At 34.8% G+C, this 21,146-nt stretch overlaps 1 protein-coding gene and 1 pseudogene across 1 annotated transcript; one reads left to right on the forward strand and one right to left on the reverse strand.

Moving 5' to 3' along the window:
• Nucleotides 1-253: 253 nt before the first annotated feature.
• LOC109094628 lies at nucleotides 254-2,498 on the forward strand (annotated as a pseudogene).
• On the reverse strand, nucleotides 2,305-20,254 carry LOC109094627 (sortilin-like). Its single transcript, XM_042762256.1, has 20 exons — nucleotides 19,645-20,254; nucleotides 16,508-16,567; nucleotides 15,623-15,696; nucleotides 15,418-15,520; nucleotides 15,002-15,163; nucleotides 14,502-14,575; nucleotides 12,297-12,343; nucleotides 11,313-11,467; nucleotides 11,087-11,231; nucleotides 10,695-10,850; nucleotides 8,029-8,135; nucleotides 7,820-7,922; nucleotides 7,464-7,635; nucleotides 6,955-7,142; nucleotides 6,667-6,856; nucleotides 5,893-6,009; nucleotides 5,597-5,705; nucleotides 4,923-5,035; nucleotides 4,702-4,822; nucleotides 2,305-4,322 (listed from the first exon to the last, which is right to left on the reverse strand). Exons 1-20 carry the CDS (start codon nucleotides 19,906-19,908, stop codon nucleotides 4,308-4,310), a joined length of 2,475 nt encoding a protein of 824 aa, XP_042618190.1. The 5' UTR covers nucleotides 19,909-20,254; the 3' UTR covers nucleotides 2,305-4,307.
• Nucleotides 20,255-21,146: the final 892 nt, after the last annotated feature.

Below are 21,146 nucleotides of genomic sequence, written 5' to 3' on the forward strand. Positions count from 1 at the left end.
AGTATAATAAAAACAAATAAACACTTAATGTGAATTTTGGATGTTCCCTTCAACTAGTCTGAAAGTTATGGATGCAAAATAGTCTAATTTAGTGGTTGAAGTGGTGTAATTTCATTTTATTTTTTTGTTATTTTTTTTTTTTTGTTTTTTTTTATATAATTATAGATATTATTTGATAGATACTATTTTTTATATATATTGGATTCACTTTAAATTTCAGATGTCACTGTCTTTGTGTCTCTGACTGTACAGAATGTGCACACCGTGGAGAATGGCCCACATGTTGGCCACCAAACTGGCCCCACTCCCAGGGTCTGCTGCTTGCCAGGTTTGGCGCCATGCCAGTCGACACGCATATGGGTGAATGTCACTGAGGTATTCTGACTCACATCCAAGACAGAAACAGCAGGAAGACATGTTTGAAGATGACCATGATATAGATGCAGTAGAAGCCAAACTGAACTCTAGTATTAGGTGAGTCCTTGTACAGAAGCACAAAAGCAAATACTGCTGTCTTCATCCATTAACATTATTTCCTGTGCAGTGAAGAGAGGAGAAGGCGTAAAGCAGCAAAGTTTCACATCATCAAGATGGAAATGAACAATCCTGGAGCTCCAGAGAGAAGACTCAGCTGGGATACTATTCAGCAGATAAGGTATCAATGTGAATATGTCTATTTATTACAACGCTCTCTGTAATACTTGATTCTGATGGGTCAATCACACAGCAGTCAAGAATTTTAATATAACTCTACATTATAACCAGCATTTGACTGCATCACATGCAATCACCTTGGAGGACTTCAGCAATTTTAATTTTTCTTAAGCACAAAATCTTTGTATTTAAATATGTTAGATAATTAATTCCTAAAAAAAGTAATTTGGATTGCAGATTAATAATATACTATTTAATAATATAATGTTTTTGCAGTGTTCGTCTTTTGCTGTGACCAGTTTTTATAGTAATATAACTATCTTTACTGTTATTTTTTATCAATTTAATAAATCCTCGCTGAATAAAATTTCTGTTAATTGATTTGTTTTTAAAGAATGAATGATTTGATTGTATATGTTATATAAAAATATAAAATAGAATTTGTTATAAATATAATATAATCTTGATATAATTTTTAGGGCTGTCAAATGATTAATCACGATTAATCACATCCAAAATAAAAGTTTTGTTTTATATAAAAATATAAAAATACTGTGTATTTTATTATGTATATAAATACACAATATGTATAATTTTGTTATATTAAATATATTTATATATAATATAATCTTGATATAATTTTTCTTTTTATATATACAGTACACATTTAAAAGAAACTTTTATTTTTAAGTAAGCCCTTATAATTTTTCTTTGCCAATCAATCCAGTACATTTTCCAGCAGTACATATCTGATAAAATAATGTATTTAGCTGTATATAAAAACATATCTCACGTCTAGCCAAAAACATTGTAGTTATCTGCAGCCCTTCCATACACTCACCAATCATATTTTTCTTTTTACAGGTACTTAAAGGAGGAGTCCCCAGAGGAATAGACACTGCAGAGAAGCCCTGATGTCATTTTCAGAGTCCTCCGCAGCTAATTTACCCCATCAGCAGTCCGAAAGCTAAAGCAGGACTCGAAAGTGTTAGCTAGTACTGGGCCGCAGTCTCTCAGAGATGGAAAAAGTGAACAGACCAGACTCCCAAAATCTGCAACACCAGCCATACTCCTCTCTGGAAACACAGGTGCCCTGACAGCACCGAGTACAGGAGTGCTTGCAGCGAGGGAGGCTGAGACTGGACTCATGTCCTCTAGTGGTAACATAGTACCATCACAGCTATCAGCTGAACAGAAAGTGACTCCTGCTTTACAGGAGCAGCCTGACTGTAAAGCTGAAATGGACATGAGGGGTGATATAGAGTTAGAGGAGGAATGGGATGGAGTGATTCTGACAGAGGAAGAACTGGAGCACATCAAACCAACACTGAAGGAAAAGCCCAGTCCAGTGGAACAGAAGGGAAAAGAGTTTTTTGACAGTGAAGGCAAGTTCCTGTATAGTATTTGAGTGGCTGGCAAGTCATCTGTGTTTATCAAAACACTTGTCGTTCAAATCTAGTCCTGTTCTTTTATGAATATTACTTCATTGTAATAGTTTGTAACAAAACGTAAATGGTGCATTGTGCAGTTCCTGACCTACCCTTTAAATTTTAACAGTTTCCCTTTACATTTTTTTGTTGTTGTTTTTCTGTCACATTTGCTTTTTTACTCTTATGTACAAAGTACAAACTAAAAACCACAAATACAAAATCAATGGGACAAATCAATTTATTTCTCAAACAAACAGTTCTGTTCCAAATATACAGAGCAAAAATAAAAGATACAAAGTCAGAATTGCTGTATACTGTCTGTACAGAGCTTCGCAACTAATATGTACATTGATTTTGCAAAGCAAGAAAAAAGTGTAACATCTCTTATAAATAAAATCACTGTCACAATGGAAATCATTTCGCTTTATATTTCATTTGCACTGCATCTACTAATATTATTATTACCCCAAGCAATTCAATTTAGTAACAAGTATTAAGTAATTTAGGGGCATAATTGCTCTTATTTTGTTGTATAAGAAGTTCACACATATAATTTGTCCACTGATAGAATAATAAATTTGTCAAAGCTCATGTTATGAACTGTGCTAATTCTTTCTGAAATGAGAGTGTTCTGGTGTTTTAGAATAATTGAAGATGAGATCTACATTTGATTGGAAGGCACAAGCTATGTCTCCACGCTAGGCACTTAAATCAAAATATACACTAGGATTTTTATACCTATTAAACACTATGTAACTCATAATATGAGTTTTTGCAATGGAGATTGTCTTCCTTTAAGAAAATATGAGACTTTTGTTTGGGTATGTGTAAATAAACGATTACGAAAAATTCTGACAATGCCTCCAAACTATAGCACTGATATTTAAATACACACTTAACAGAAAACTCACTGCATCAGACATCAAACAGCTATGCAAACAGGAAGTACCAACGGAAAGGTGCTAAATTGCTCTATTGCATTTGAATAGTCAAATTTAAGTCACATGGTCAGAGACTTCAGACCACTGGAACTGTTCTCACGTCACTGAATTTCGCTGCACACACATGAAAACAATTAACACATGCTAAATTATTGCGACTAATGGTTTGTCACACAAACACTTAGTCGGGTTTTAGGCATTTCTGTGTGCAATGGTTATAAAAACAAAAATTTAAAAAAAAAACCTATCCTGCTTTTAAAACAAGAACTAAGAAACAGCACAAATGTTAAAAGCAAAGAAATTTGATTTGGGGGAAATGTGCATTGTACACAAACTACTACTGTTTTCTATTTTACATGCATTTGCATTATTTCTTAGCTCATAAAAATACTTATTACAAAATTTTTCCTAACCATTGCAGAAAGTTTAAGTGTGACAGTAGCTTAAAAATTGGTTATGTAATATGTGAAAATTATCTCCACGTTCTACAGTTATTTATCCAAATAACAAATTCCTCTTTTATCAAACTCACAGCCTACAACATAGCTATACAGTTTAAGGTGAACAATGTTCATAAATCTTAAATTATAAATATTTTCCCTTTTAGTGCACCCAAATCTATTGCCTGTTTCTCAGCATTTTATTGCTATGTTCATTAATGCACCTGATTACTTACAGCAAAGTGGACACTGACAGCAGTTATGATCACATTCTAATGATAAACACAGTCAGGCTTCAGTAGCACAGTATTTAAACATGGGATGCTTGCATCACATGCATATGATATGATTCATTGTTTCCTGGTGCTGAATGAAATTTCTGCTGAAATAAACCATTTCAAAATCTGATGTCACAATGAGGATAAACAATACCTCTAGTTTTTACATAAGGGCATCTGTACATAAAAAGAAAGCAAGTATTTACAAGAACCCCATTAACAGTATCATCAAACAAAAGGTTTGATCCTTAAAATCCCGCCCCCGAAAGACCCCGGTGTCAAAAGCAAGAATTGAAACTTCCACAAACAGAATTTTAAACACTTCTTCACTGCTTTCAGCAGAGTTACATTCACAAGACACTTATATCATGGTAACAGCTTTCTATTGGTGGTGAAGCAATCAGGTTCCCTCCCATTGGTCGAGAAACAAGGAAGTGCATGATGTTAGCTGGTAGATTAAGTCTGAGAAAGCTGACAGCTGGTTTGTGCTTTAGGAGGATAGAGACAGCAGCAGTAATGCCTGAATGACAGGAAATGTAGCTTCTTCTGCTCACCTAATGCTCTTTACTCAAGTAGGTCCTGCCAAACACAATCATTTAGAAAGATAAATACAACTATTCGAAATATGAAAGTAGATTACTAACTATACGGTGACCTTGTCAGTGGATATGTCCTGGCCGGGATTGCTCAATTGCCTAAAATGTTCAAGTTTTGGCTTTTTTTCTTTTTTTTTTTTTTTTTTTTTTTTTGTTATAATCATGGCATGAAAGAATGTGGGATCTACAGAGAACAGTCAAAGCAATGCAAATACACGTAGAAATAATGTATGAGGACTGTAGAGAGAATATCAATAGTAAAACAAAGCCAAAATTATAAATCCCAGCCAGGACATGTCCAGGGAAAAAGAGAGTGTATGGTCAGCTAATGTTTAGGTGAATTGATTAGTGTGAGACGGTACCTCATCGGAGTCATCATGGAAATCATTCTTGGGTGCTCCAGCAACATCTGTGTCCAGTGGTTCATCTATGCCATTGGCTTCCACATTATGTTGTAAGACAGAGTATCTGTGTACAAGGAACCTGTAAAATATAGAGAGAGCAAAGCCAAATCCTTATTATATTTGATATAATTAAATATATTCTATATATAACACTTGAAATATTTGCAGGATAGACTGACCTTCCACCACAGACGTACTTCTTTACAAACAGAACCCCAAACACTACACTGGTCAGCAGGAGGGTTATGAGGAATACAATGATTGGGGCGGTGTGTGAGGTAGGCTTATCTGTCTGTGGATTACAGAGATACAAGTTAAATACAGGTGCATGAGTGCAAACTCATCTGCTTACCAAATGCATCTTATCGTGAACAATTCATCAAGTTTCAGTTGTTTAAATTTGATCAAGCTCATCAGTTTTTAAAATTTGTTTTGACCTCATATTTTTTAAATTAAAATGTTATAACTGGATCTTCCAGTAAAAACAACTTTTTTTCCGGTGAAGTATGCCGGACTAAACCCCAACCATTTAGTACACATGGCAACAAGCTCGTATTGTTAGATTAATATCCTGGCCACTCTTTTTAATTCAATGACAGTGAATGAGGGCTGGGGCTGTTGAACTCCAAAAGTACAAAAAGCACCATAAAAGTATTATAAAATGATATTAAAAAGACATTATTATGAAATTTAAGGATAAGGATATTCTTTAAAAATTAAATTTTTGGGTTAACTGTTCATTTAACAATTGCATATATATACACATACATACTGTACAAGTGACTGATGTTAAAACACAATTGAACTCCAGTCTGAATGATTCAACTATACAGCAGGTTAAATGCATTCTCACCAGCAGCTGAGGCTCCAGCAGGTTGCTAACACATCTCTTGCTCAGGTCAATCACCTTTCTTTCTGGTTGTTCCCCTCCTTCACATTTATCACCTGGAATCTTTCGGTACCTATTAAAAAATAACAACTATGAAACAATCTGCATGTTGCTTATAGAGCTCTCCTAATGAGTTAGAGACAATCATGTGCTAACCAGATGCAAGATGACAGAATTAAAAAAATCTCAACTGTCTACTGACTAATGCTAGGACAGAGCATTAATCCTCAAGCAACGGAGAACAATAAAGAGGGCATTACCCAGTGGTCTGTAGCTGTTCCTTTTTCCCATGGATGCAGATCTCCAAATCATGGCCTTTGAGATCAGCCTGTTCAATACATTCTGAGCTGTTCTCTTTACGGTAATATCCAAAGTCACTAAGGAGGAGGGCAGAGAATATTTGACATATTTGAAAACTTTGATGTCTTTATTCATAATTTATAACAATAGGTCTAAATTGATAATCCTTTTAACATGACAAATGACTGTAAATGTAAAGGCATGGTAGATAAATCCTTTTAAATATTATACACACAAAAACAACATCTCATAACAGGGTGTTCACTACTAAAACTAAGACGAAAATTACTGATTTAAAACTTCTTTTAAAAAAACTAAATAAAATACATTTAAAAAAAGCAAAATTAGTTGAAATATAAAGAATAATAGCAAATAATAAAAAATAACAAATAAAAGAATTAACATCAAAGACAAATCTTTGTTTCCTAATAATCAAGCCATCTTCACATTACAGTTAAGTCGTCTGATGTGTGTCTGTATGGGATAAGACTAGAACACTTGCAGATGGTGATATAGAATATGACGCATGTTGATTTGATGATTACGTTGAAAATGCATCCAAACATGTTGTCACAAAATTTCAAACTCAAACTGAATTACTTAAATAATGGGGAAAAAATTCAATAAAAACGTGTACAACTAAAGTGAAACAAAACAATCCATTTCTCAAACTAACTAAAATTGAAATTAAATTTAAAGTTACATTTGAAAAAAATAACTTTATAACCACTCACCACAGGAAGTCATCCAGTGTACACCTGCATGGCGTAGGCTGCTTTGTGACTATGTAATCTCTGCCAATCCAACACACTGAGTCCTTCCTCACACGCTGGAAATGTTCCTTATAACCCAGCATGCAACCATCGTCTGGGTCGCTGATGTCATCAGAGTGTGCCAGCCACTCAATGTAATCACTGTCCTCGCCTGGGAAACAGACAGAAAGATTAGCTTGTGCTGAACTGAATTATATAAGTGCAACATGCCTTTGATTTTATGTGCTCCAAACAGAACTGGTCACTCACAGGTACGTGTCAGCAGGTCTTTAAAGTCAATGGTGTAAGTTACCCAGTGGCTGATCAGAGCATCTTCATAACCCCACAGACTGACATTCACTGAGCGGGCACCAGGCTCTGAGGCCAGCCCTGTGAAGAACATTGGTGTCTGGGTGAACTTATAAACATGCCAGCATTGCCCCTCATCGGTGGAGAACCTGAGAGACACACAAGCACACAGTTTTACCAGACATACTTTGCATATTTGCATATTTTCAGCTTGGTATTGAAAACTGGCCGTATAAAAGCCAATCATAGCATTTCAGAACCACAGGGAGTGAGGCACGGTTATTACAGTTAACCAAAACTACAACAAAACTTTAATTTTATTATTTCAAAATTTTATTTATTTCAGCGAGTTGCCTTTTTCATTTAGTTTAACTTGATGTGCTAAAATAAAAAATAAAAACATTTCAAATATTAACAACCTTTTACACTAAAATCTGACTGTAAAATGACATAGAAGTGAGGATGCTCACTTAATCTCAGAGATGGGTTTGACTTCACTGTGCTCCACGGCCACCAGCAGGCCTCCTGAGTCTAGGATGGCATAATGGTGCGGCCCCTTCAGTGCCTGCAGCCAGGTGTAGCCTCCATCATCAGACACGTACACATCAGGAGTCAACATTGAGATTGCATCACCTACACTGCCTGAAAAAGGGTGTGGGATAGTTCAAAGTTTCATTATATGAAAGTCATAGTTTTTGCAATTCTATTTTGTTCAATGCAAGTTATTATTACTGTCAATTAAATTAAAACACTAAAATAAAATATTTAAATTTGTCACAGAATGGAATTGGACTTTAGACTGTTTCTAATAGTGTTTGTGCATTACCATGAGCCAATATAAGTCCCACAGCATTGGGTTCACTCAGAGGCAGCATGGGAACATTCAGCTTCATGGAGGTACTGTATGAGGCATGAATATGCAGACTACACTGCACAGGAGGAAGACAACACAAGGTAAGTAAAAAAAAGACATACTATTAGGGGAAGTCTTCTCAAGCTGCCGAATTATAACAACTTTCTTAAAATGTTTCTTACCATTTCTGGATCTTTGGCTGTAGAATCGCACTTGCTGTTCTCTGGTTTCTTCAAAGGAACCCATTCTCCTCCCTGATCGAATGATACTACTGTCTGTACTGAGCCGTCTGTAGCAGAACAGAGAAATCGAGAGAAACACAAAACATTTCAGAATTTGGTCATATGAACTAACTGATTTCACTTTTGGTTGACTATTTTTATCTATTATTCATATATGTAATTATATATACACTACTGTTCAAAGGTTTGGGGTCAGATTTTTTTAAATAAATTAATACTGTCACTGTTAACCTTTTTTTTACAGATAAAATAATACCACAGATGTTGCCTTTGCTGTATTATTTACAGGAATGTTGTATATTGTTTTAATTGAGAGCACAACAAATATTAATTTTACAATGAACATTTTAATAGGCCTTTAAAAACTGAGCTTTCACAAAACAATATCTATATTTAGGTACTTTGGCTTATCAAAAAGCATTCAAAACGTGATGTTAAACTGAACAAAACTGTCTTCTACACACTGCACGATTTTAATAATCCTATAAGATCATTGCAAATCACACTATGCAACATAGATCTGATAAACTTGGGTAGGACATGCATGCAGACTGTAACAATGATGACACTTATTGACTCACTTTGATGCACGTTACTATAAAAGAATAAAAAGACACCAGCATGTGCTAGTGGTAAACAAAAAGAGCATGATGAATCACACTTTGGCAGTTGTAGTTTTTATGTGTGCTGAAAAAAGTGGAAGCGGCGAAAGAGAAAGGAATAAGAGCTTGAGGTAAGCAGTTTTATGTTTTAGTGCCATGCCGTATTGATTTCATGTCACATTTTTATTGGCTGGTCAGTAAACGTTGGTTGTAGCAGCAAACACACTGTGCAATGATCATGCTGAATTTCTGACACTGTTAGAAAATGATCGTAGGCTATCTTTGGTCACAAGACCATGTAAAAGGCCCTCTTTGAACCATTCAGTTTCAAGATGCCTATCATTCTTCTGGGACAGCTGAAAAGTGTGCAGTGTGTCTCGGGCTTTAGGTGAAGGCTGTCAGTCAAGGCAGTTACATTGTTACGCCAATAGGTGGCGACAAGGGACTGTCTTTACGAATGATTCATCATTAAACAGTTCATTCTCAGTGTTGCCTAGGATGACCATACATCCTCTTTTTCCCGGACATGTCCTCTTTTTTTGGTCCTAAAAATCAATGCATCTGTCATGGATTTCTAAATTACCCAAAATGTCCGGGTTTCGGCTTTTCTTTTCTAAAGTCGCCATTCATTGTGTGTGTTTTTGTATTAGAGCCCTGTGAGGGACTGTTTTCTTAATCCAGCTCCCGCTGAATTTCTGACCATTACCGCTCGCTCCTGTGATTTCTTTGTCCAGTGCTCCAGCAAACATTCTAATATTGCATATAATTTTTGCGCATTAGTGAGCCGCCATCAATATGCGGATTACTTAAATCTCTTTTGAATGAGCACTGGCTGTTCACTTTCACTTTTGAGTTCGGGAAGGGAGATCAGATATTTGTCAATGAGCTCAGGATCTGTTGAGCAGCAAATCCTCCAGCATGATCTGTCAGCCATCTCCCCTCTCAACCCGTGACCAGTCAAATCTGACTCCTGCAGCTCGTGTTGGATGCAGGGTTGAAATGTTGCATAAATTAATTTTGCATTCTACCTATGATAAAACTGTGCTGTTAAGTTTTGTGAAGGAGGGCCTGTGGTAGGAAGCTTTTTTAGCTGTGTTTATGATCAATATGCATAACAGTTACTGTAAACTATGTATTTTAGGTAGACCCATGGTACATATTTTGAGTTTTGATATTTGGTATATGGCCAGTGCACTACTTTGGGCACTACTTTAACTACCAGCCAACCACACCATAGCCCCCCGACCCGCACGCACCCACTGTCCTCTTTTTGGAAAATAAAATATGGTCACCCTAGTGTTGCCAGATTGGGAGGAGTTAGGGGGTTTTGAATTTGATTGTGTGGGTAAAAATTGGTTTAGGCAGGTGGACAAAATTTGGGCTGGTTTGGGGTCAATTTGGCGATTTTCAAAAATATAGGCTAATTGATTAACAAACAAACCCAAGTGTGTATACAATTAGTCATCATGACGGTCAGTGACCAACGAATTGGGATCTCGCTTAGAGAGACTAATCTACTTTGAGTGTAAACTAAACGAGCCAATGCACATTGCATGATTGCATCCATCAGCTGCCGCTGATCGCAGCACGAGTATAATTAGACAGCGGGTGCAAATGCATACTCAGCTTTTCTCTTCGGAGCAGAGTGGTGATACTGTTCTGCAAAATACAGTAAATTAAAACCATATAATATAAATATTTTTTGTCAATAATGAAACTAATTAAAATATTATTTAAAAATATAATACTATCTCAGTGATACTAAAAAAATCATTTTAAAATATATTAAAATAGAAAATTATTACTATTTTACTGTATTTTTAATCATATAAATTCAACCTTGGTGAGCAAAAGAGAGTAAACAGCAAGTTATTATTTTGGAACTGCTTTTATCCATATTAATTTAAAGTATACTTAGTGATACAGTCCCCCTCGAGCAATCGGATATTAAATACACACACAGACTGTAAGCATATGCCTGTCCTGTGAAGGATATAGTCATACCCTCAACCAGCACGCTAGTAGTGAAGACTCCTCTGAGGGAAGTGACGTTCGTGAAGTCTGTCTCGCCCCCTGGGGTCGTATACAGATGGCGTTCTAGAGACTTGGAATACACAATGCCTCTGTCATCTGATACATAGATGGTGCCAAACCCAGTGTCTGGAAAAAACACACAATACAGTTAAAAGACACAGAAACACTGAGGTCTATCAAGTTGCACAAATTAAAAGGATATTGCAATATATCAGTGGTTGACCAATAAAAGTTTTCAATACAGTAAGTGATGTATTTGTATAGCAGCACAGATAATATTATGATAGTTTATACAATAGGAAATGTTACATTATAAGTATAACATGTATTATGGTTATGGTAAATAAAAAGCAAACACCCACCTCCTGGTTCGTCCACATGCATGAAGACCATTTCATCATTGGCTGCCAGTATTGAATAAAACTGCTCATGACCGACAGGAGGAAGTTGTGCCATGTTCCACGTCTCACCTTTGTCTAACGATACATGTATTGCCCGTATCATGTCCTAAAGAACATGCATACAGTTAACACATCATATTCATGACTTCATATATTCACACACAAAACTGGATGGACCCTCACACACCTCTGACGCTGACGGCATTATGTTTCCTGATCCAGCCAGAACTGATGCGAACAAGAATCGTCCACCGATCCCAAAAGAGTAGATCCTTTCAGCAACTGTTTTAATATTAACGCCAAAGTCAACTGACTTCCTCAGCACCAGCATCCCTTTATCATCTGAAAAAAAAAAAAAAAAAAAAAAAAAAAAACGAAAAAAAAACAAACCTCAAACTCAAACAGTGAAAAAACAATGCTACAGAAATATGTGGTTTTATGAGTTGCTGATACCGCAGTGGTAATAACACAAGGTTTGCTGACTCAAATCCATTGTGGGATGCTAAAATCTAATTCAAAAAGCTTCTAACAACACTTAATCTAAACAATATTAAAGAGCTCTTGAGCAACACGACTCACAGGATGCTGCATCATCCCCTCTGAAACTGGTGCACCTTGCAAAAAAGCACACACACTCATTGCCAAACATAGGAGAAGATGCGTAAAAGTGTGCACTTTCACTCAGTTGGGCTCGAAAGTAAATATGGGCGCTGACAGAACCAGTGTGAGAGAGTACTGGGACAGTTGACGGGGCTGTCAGTGCAGTATTGTTGAACAAGTACTAGTGTTTATATGTATTGCAAACTAAATCATCTGGTTTTCAGCCAATTGTTGTTGCAAGTTTGGATAAAAATCTAACTGGATAACATAGATGGGGTTTTTCTTCAAAATGTTAAGAAAGACTTGTGATAAACCTAGGTAGCAGCATTTTTTTTGTTTTTGTTTTTTGCACTATTTTTGCATTACGTTTATGAATTGATAGCTGTGAAATTTCCAGCTATTATTGCAAATAATAAAAATTAACTCTGAAATAAACTTTCTGAGTTAGAATAACTCAATTTCAATGCAGTGACTAATGCACAAGGATGTAAAAACGAAATAAACATAAAATTGATATACACACACTCATGTCACCGCACCTTGGATCAACAAAGCTATAAATATTACTCACAGCAAGATCCGTTAATGTTGGTGGAGAAGAACAGAGTATCTATTCCCCTGTGGAAAAAAGGAAGAGAATTTATCCATGAGATTCAACTCAAGAGACCTCATAAAATAACAGCAGTCAGATCAGTCATTTGTTTGGAGAATAAAAAGTACAAACATGCTACACACTAAAATGTCAAGGAAGGAGACATAGTTTGTTACAAATACCACACAAGCCATATTTTTGCATTATAAATAACATCTGAACAATGCAACAAGAAGCTGGTTACATAGTGATTGATTCTCCATTAAAATTCATGGCATTGTTGTAACAGAATAGCTAGGATTGTCTGAGATCATATGGCGTATTGTTAAGACAAGACTTAAGGGAGTGACTCAGGTTGAGGAGTCTTCAGGTTGCCAAACTGCTGGAATATTACCAACAAAGGTGTTATAGTGAACTAAAACTAAAATGTGAGAAAAAAAAAAAAAAAAAAAAAAAAAAAAAAAATCAGCATTAACTGGAATGAAATTTAAAAACATCTTTTATTTCAGTTAGTTGCCAAAGCAACATTTTCATGTAGCTTGATGCACAAAAATAACTATAAATAAAACTGAAATAAAAAAAATAATAAAACCTGTACACACAAATGAAAAAAACAATAACAGTAAATATGACAAAAACACAACCAAATTACTAAAACTTGAAATAAAATGAAATGGACAATACAAAAATAGAACTAATTAAAAAACATATATACATATATACTTAACACTGCAACAAACTCCAACATATTTGCATTTCTAAAAGTTTCTAAAATTAAAATGTAGATGGACCATTCTATGCAATACAATTTCTTAAATTTTGAATGTTTTAAGATAGAAATAATGTTATTTAATTTTCTTTTATTACAATTTAATGGTTTGAGCAGCCGTTGCCTTTTACCATGTTCCTGGTTGCTATGTAAAATCTAAAAAATTTTTTAAAGTGTATCTTAAGGTTCCACTTTTTTCTAATCAAAACTATTACTTATAATCATTTAATAGGTTTCTTCTCAGTATTGTTTTTCATAAGTATTATCTTTTTCTATTCTGGTACTCTTTTAATGACTTCATCCTCCAGGAAGTGACACCATTTGTGGCAAGAAAACAGCACAAACATCACTTTAGCACCAGATTTGCATGAATTCTGAGATGTTTTGTGGTGTCACTCTAAATCATCCCAAGCCCCCTGAAAAATAACAGAAATCTGCATGATAAATGAAATAAAAATTCAATTTTCCATTTCTGATTCAAAACTTCAATCACTCACTTTGGCGCTTTATTTGCATTCTGTTAATGTTCTTGCCATTGCATAAATAATCAAGTTATAATTAATAAAGCTGATAAAGTGTTCAAGCTATACCAGTCTATTTCTGAAACTGTTCACTTATATTGATGCTTTCTTAAATTACAACACAAGCTGAATGCTGCAATTTAAATATGAATATTTTCATTTAAAAGGAACTGCATAACTGAAATGAATCAGGATTTTGGTGTGGCTGTGTGACCTTTGTATCCTCTTTTCATGTTTAGTGCCGTACAACGTACAGGCTCAGGCTCTCAAGATAAAATCGGACTGATCTGACCCAATTTCCTACCGTCGTTTTGATCCAGACCTTCAAAAAAGGTGGGATACTGTTCTTTTTTTTTAAAAAAACTAGGTCATCAGGAAGGCTGCAGGGACCACTGAGAATGAAACGAACCTAAAGTCAGGAACGTTCAGAGGAGGTATATATAAAGACTAAAGCCTTGGTCAAACATTAAATGTGCAAATGAATAATTAGCCTCACTGAACTTCCTCGCCAATATAACTACTTCCCTGTTGAAGTGTATAAATAAAATTCTGTTGAATTAATGTAAAAAAGAATGGAGAATTTAAGTGAAGTTTGATGCAGCAGTTTATCTGGAGCAGGCAAGCTTCCTCGGACATTTGAAAGCTGAGCCGTGTGGAAAAACAGGGTGACTCAGCACAGAATGTCTCGTGTTGCTGCCATGGTGGCCATATTTGCATGTTTGTGTTTTTGTGTGTCCTGGATATGCAGCCGTGAAAAGAAAGATCCAGAACACTAGTCAAAACATAAAACAAATCAGGCCCCACTATATAAAGTCACTCCACCCTGAACCCCTCGTGTGTTCACAAACATAAAACTCAATCCTAGAGTGGTTTTAACAATCATAAAAAGCCTACCATTTGACCGCACACACCATCTCATGGATCTTCGCCCATGTTGCACCAAAGTCTTTGGAGATCCAGAGATCACGCTGAAACAACAGCAATAAGATGATATTAGGTGATTTATTATGATATTATGCAGCACTTGAAAAGCATAAAAGATGAAAAAATCTTCTTGTTTTTAAAAAATATACTTGAGGAGGAAATGAACAGCAAATATTTACAATAAGGATTTTTAATAGGCCATCATGTCATTCAGATAAGCACAAACCAAGAACTCTTATCAGTTCAGGAAACCCAACATGTGTCGATGACAGTTTTGCACTTCACTATGAGATTAACTATAAGGTCTTAAATTCAATATGTAGTCATAATGCATACTTTCTGGAATAAGTGTACAAATGTACTCTAATTAAATTCTTAAACAGATCAAATGGCTCTTACTAACTTTCCTTTTTAATGGCAAAAAGTTGCAATCTATAAGAAAATAACACAAATGTTTTGCAGGCTCTCACCCTGGTGCTGATGGCTACAAGCACATCTGAGTTTTGAGGGTTGTACATTATCTGCATTAGTGGGTGGAAAGGCAATTCTGTGTGGATGAAACTCTTGCCAAAATCTCTTGAACGGAAAATTCTGGCACCACTGCCTCCGGAAGCATCTCCCGTGAGGATCACCTAAGGGAAAACGTATCAGGACTTTAAAGTGCTGTCACAAATCTGTGATGTTTCAATCTGCATTGAGTATTGAAACATCAGCAAATAACAGGAAGTTCAACTGGTCTATTTTTACTGTGATTGACATGCTGCATTTAAGTATATACAGGCCAATGCAGCAGTTTGAGAAACAGCTTTAACATAACAGCTTCCCAGCTCCTGTGGGATTATGAGGAGAAGTTACTGAAACGCTGGACTTTTGATGTCTTGCCTACCTTGCCAGAGTTTTCCGGACCAATAGCGATCCCATAGTCAGTGCTGATGAAGGTGTTGTTGATAAGTTCTGAGACATCCTCAAAGGACTTTCCATAGTTTTCACTTCACAAAAAAATGGAGGATTGAGAAAGAAATTAAGTAAAACAAATACTTCATTGATATTACAAAAAAAAAAAAAAACACACGATTAAAACCAGAACTCACCTCCTGTACAGTTTAGACTGACCGAATCTCAGGAAGACTATTGGCATCTGAAATGTTGTCAGGGCCAGCACTACCTGAGATTTAGACATGAAGACAGTTATTTACTCTGACATTTTACAAAATTAATACTTTTATTCAGAAAGGATGCAACTGAACAAAAATGACAGCAAGGACATTCATTCACTTGAACTTTCTTTTGAAAGAATCCTGAAAAAGCATCATGATTTCCACAAAAAAACAAAACAGCACAACTGTTTTCAACATGATAATAAGAAATGTTTCCTGAGCAGCATATCAGAATGATTTCTGAAGGATCATGTGACACTGAGGACTCGAGTAATGATGCTGGAAATTCAGCTTTGCCCTCACAGGAGTTACTTACATTTTAAAATATATTAAATCAGAAAACAGTTATATTACACTGTAATTACTGTTTTTAATGTGCTTTTGATTCAGTAAATGCAGTCTTGGTGAGCATAAGAGACGTCTTTCAAAAACAAAATATCTTACAGACTCCAAAGTTTTTAAATGGTAGTGTATGTATTATTTTTATTGCAGTAATGGACAGAGCAGCCATAGTCAAAGTAAAGATAAGGACTTCTTGACATGGCTTTGAATGTGCACTGGGACATGATGGAGGTCAAACTGGTTATGAGTTTGCATTTGGCCATAATGACAGTTGTGTTTATTTTTTCTTTGTGAGCCTTATGAACAGCCAAAGATTTCTGCACAGATTATCAAGACAGTCTAAATTTAAACCTAAAGCTAAAAAGTCCCCATCTAACCTTGAATGGAACTTTATCATGGTGGAAGGTTCTTCCGGGCGACTTCATCTTAGAACGGGAAGCATATGATAGTGTGTGTAATTAATCAAAGCAAACTCACCCCAGTTCCATCTCCCACCCAGGCCAGAGATACGGATCCACTGATATCTGGAAAGGTCCACTGAAAGAAACACATTTATTAATTAAGTGCATCATCCTGGAGTTTTTTACACACACAGTCACACATAATAAGGGTTTTATTGCATGTCCTTAAAAGACACAAGATCAGCCTATGCAAAACACATGCCAGCCATAAACAAAACACTTAATCAGAAACCTAGCAACTATACTCACAACAATTAATGGTGAAACTCAAAACAGTGCCATGAAGACTGATCTGACAAATAAATTGTTAAATTCAAGATGATATATCAAAGCGGTGTTACATTTTCATCATCTGTTTGGCTTAGAGACTGTAAGTGACTCTCAACTTTTTTGACTCGAAGGCCCCCCATTGTAAATATTATTTGAAGATAATATGTCCTCTGTTATTTCTGCTGTAATTATGACAAACGTTTAGAAACTGGGGGTGTTGATATATTAAATTCATTTTTACTCAAATGCAATTTGACTTATTTTGTGATTCTACAAGATTTCAATAAAATCAACAGTTATAGAGGAAAAATAAAAAATGATTTCCATATAGATCTTGATTTTGTGTGTCTGTGTTTGTTTTGCCATTTTAAAAGTTATATATATATATATATATATATTATAATAAATATATATATATATATATATATATATAATATATATATATATATATATATATATATATATCGATATATAGATCAATACAGACCAAAAGTTTTGGAAACATTACTATTTTTAATGTTTTGTGAAAGTTTCTTCTGCTCATCAAGCCTGCATTTATTTGATCAAAAATACAGAAAAAAAAACAGTAATATTGTGAAAGATTATTACAACTTAAAATAATGGTTTTCTATTTGAATATACTTTAAAAAAAATAATTTATTCCTGTGATGCAAAGCTGAATTTTCAGCATCATTACTCCAGCCTTCAGTGTCACATGTAACATCCAGTCTATACACATGATCATTTAGAAATCATTCTAATATTCTGATTTATTATGAGTGGTGGAAACAGTTCTGTTGTCTAATATATTTGATGAATAAAAAGTTAAAAAGAACTGCATTTATTAAAAAAAAAAAAAAAAAAAAAAAAAAAAATTCTCTCTAATATATTTTCTTTACTATCACTTTTTTATCAATTTAACACATCCTTGCTGAATAAAAGAATGGATTTTATTTAAAAAAAAGAAAGAAAAAAAATTACTGACCCCCAAATTACTGACCAGTAGTGTATATTGTTATTACAAAATATTTATATTTTAAAAAAAACATAGCTTTTTTTTTTTTTTTTTTACTTTTTATTCATCAAAGTATCCTTAAAAAGTATCACATTTTCTGAAAAAATATTAAGCAGCAAAACTGGTTTCCAACTTTGATAATGAGTCATCATATTAGAATGATTTCTAAAGGATCATGTGATAATGATTCTAAAAATTCAGCTTTGCATCACAGAAAATAAATGATAATTTAAAGTATAATAAATTTAAAAAAACAATTATTTTAAATTGTAATAATATATCACAATATTACATTTTTTTTTCTGTATTTTTTTGATCAAATAAATGCAGGCTTGATGAGCAGAAGAAACTTCTTTCAAAAACAATAAAAATAGTAATGTTTCCAAACTTTTGGTCCGTACTGTATATATATATAAATATATAAATTATTAAACTTCCGACCCCCTTTTTGAAAGTGGGCCCCGGATCCATTGTTTAAGAAGTACTGGTTTAGATGTTTTGTAATTTGTATTAAAAAGAATGGTGATGTATCACTGATCTTTTCTATTACACTGTCAAAGAAAATGTGAGTCTCATGAAAATCTGACTGTCTCTCCTCTCATTTATCTTACTGAAACCCACAGTTCACCTGGAAAGAAGGAAGTACTAAAATACTTTCACTTTCTTGCCCTGGGCTTCATCTGTGACCCTTTAAATAACAGTTAAATCTTCTAATCCCATCTAGCGTTTCTGAACCCAGTCTAGAATTGAACATAAATCCAAACACTATATAATGACAGAGTATAATCCTAAAACACTTTGAGACTGTTTTCTGTTGATTAACCCAGCTGTGGAAGATCCTGTATCCTCTTGTAAATTCATGATAACCTTCAACAGAAAGACAAACCACAGTAGCACTGTCTTATAAAGGTTAACACGTCTGTGAATAATGAGCAGAGGACGTTTATCTGAGGGTTGGTGAGGTAGAGGTGAGATGATGAAGGTTCAGCCAACCTTCAAACACCTCGTTTGTCATCGCAATGACTAGTGTCAGTGTTATTCATTGTTCCATTTTCTAATATTAAGTAATATTATTGTAATGTTATCATACAGTATATGGTTTAGTGAAAATAACATGCATTAAAAAGGCCTAACTGGTTGAAAATAAAAGATCATTAAACAGATTGATATTCCAGTTGCACTGGTTCTACAACTTTTGCAAGTCAAACTACACCTGCTTGCCAACAAGGAACTTCAAATGCAATCATCAACATTTTATTGTTATAAAAACAGAAATGTAAAAGAAAATGTATTTTGAGGGCTATGACAGCTAGAAAAACATAAGAACAATACAATCTTATGCATCTTCATATCACTCAAACAGTACTTTCGTTTTGAAAATGTTCTAGTAAAACAGAACATCACAAAAGTACTTTTACAATAAATTTGAATAGGTTTGAGCTAAAAAGAAAATGCGGGCTGTTTTTCAAAATCTAGTGAGCTTTAAATAACATTTAAACGTATTCTTTAGAAACAAGTATGTCATTAGTACTATTTTTTACTGTTACTAGTCATTAGTCTTTATTCATTACATATTGTTACATAAATTACTTAATATTCATTTGATACCAGTCATCATAGTAAATTAAAAAAAAACAAAAACAAAAAAAAAAAAGATATTAGTCATTATTGACTTACTAGCAATTAAGTGTTAGCAACATAAAAACATGTTTGTTTTTAAAATATTAATATTTGAACGGGTTTCCAAAAGAACACTCAGTTAGAACGCACATATGCTGTCAAAAATGGTGTCTAGATAGGGTTAGGGGAAGATCCCTAGGTTACGTGACAGAGCCGAGGGGTTGCGTCGGTGCTTCGAGTGAACTTACGTTGTGCGTATTGCTAGTTAACTTGGTCTCAAATCCATGCAACCCATTACAGGAGTCTGATCCACCATCTGCGCTTCTTTTCTGGACGTGACGGTGGATCCGAGAGATATCTGCATCCGATCCCGTCCCGATCAGACTTCTGGCGGCTACGGGAGACTTCACATACACCCGGTGTGCGTGATAAGATATTGGCTCCACAAGGAAATCTACACCAAATGCCATGGGAAAGAATAAAAGTGCAATAAAGTATCCTAGGCCTCTCATTTTTCGTCTTCGGTGTATTTACAACACGACTGTGCTGCTGTTTAAATACGCATTAATTCCTCCGTGTCTCCCTCCTGAGCGGCTGCTGACGGTATCAACAAAAACAGACTGCCGGAGACAGCAAGGTCCCTACTGCTCATGTTATTAGTGCTGCCTCCTAAGAGAGCGCATCAACGCCCTTTTTTATCTGCTCTAGACAATTTCCAAGATCGCAAAAAAACCCAGCATACAAACCGAGCTGCTCTAACAGAATATATCCTTATATCTTGTTAAATACCTCAAAAAAAAGAGCAAACCAAAAAAATAATAAAGGTGAAAAGAATGCACCTTGCAGAGTCTGCACCTGACTGGCTGCAGCGACTGGTGCGATTTTCTGATTGGTTCGTGGCTGCACATAATGTTTCTGTGAGCCCGTGCGGTCAAGTTAGTTTGACACGTCACACTTCAGAGGACAGTAACGTTTAAAAATGAGTTTTGCGTTTCATACGTAATAATGTCAGTGTCCTTTAGACCTATTTAATATGAAAAAGTTTAACTGTAAAGATATTGTAGGATATGCTGCGCTTTTTCAGATTATTCGAATAATATTTTTATTGCCTATATATATACAATTCTTAGACAACGTGAGCAAATCCATGCATGCATGATCCTCATTTAAATGGCTGCACAAACAGTTTCTTTTAAAAGTCTAATAACAAACTGCACCCTTTAGCTGCACACATGCTCTATGCTACTTATTTTTATACCAGCAAAATAATTTCATATGTTTAAACAATACAAAGTGCATGAGTCTTATTGTCAATACATTCTCAGTGAGATCACAGCGGAAGATTTAGTGTAGTCCACCAATATGCATCATGGAAGAAAGAAGCATCTGTCGGTGCACTTCACAGTTCAGCCTACAACATAATCTTGCATTATCATCAAAGCCACTGTGACTCATATCATAATAGAACAATTTAGTGGATCTTCCACCAGATTCTACCAATTTATTGTTGCATTGCACCAAAAGATTTTTCACAGTTACTGATGATGCATGGGAACATGTAAAATACAACAAAGTTGTGATCAGCTGTTTGTTTTTAACCCTGCCCTTTTAAAATGTGTATCAGTTTAGATATCAGCAAGCAATGTGTTAAAGGTAAATAACATTTCACATACATTCTTACAATGTATTTATGTACCAAATCATAGAATTTACAATTAGGCCTACATTATTACTGTATTTTGTGTGTGTC

This window comes from Cyprinus carpio, chromosome A8, assembly GCF_018340385.1.
Source record: "Cyprinus carpio isolate SPL01 chromosome A8, ASM1834038v1, whole genome shotgun sequence".
In the NCBI taxonomy this organism is placed as follows: domain Eukaryota; kingdom Metazoa; phylum Chordata; class Actinopteri; order Cypriniformes; family Cyprinidae; genus Cyprinus; species Cyprinus carpio.

Bases quoted from the DNA above. Each gene is read 5' to 3' on its own strand.
- LOC109094627 (XM_042762256.1), bottom strand. From the start codon at position 19,908: ATGAGAGGCCTAGGATACTTTATTGCACTTTTATTCTTTCCCATGGCA. The intron at 12,344-14,501 runs GTAGGCTTTTTA...TTTTTTCCACAG, and splicing joins ATGGTGTGTGCGGTCAAATG to GGGAATAGATACTCTGTTCT. The intron at 11,468-12,296 runs GTGAGTAATATT...TTTTTTTTTCAG, and splicing joins CAACATTAACGGATCTTGCT to ATGATAAAGGGATGCTGGTG.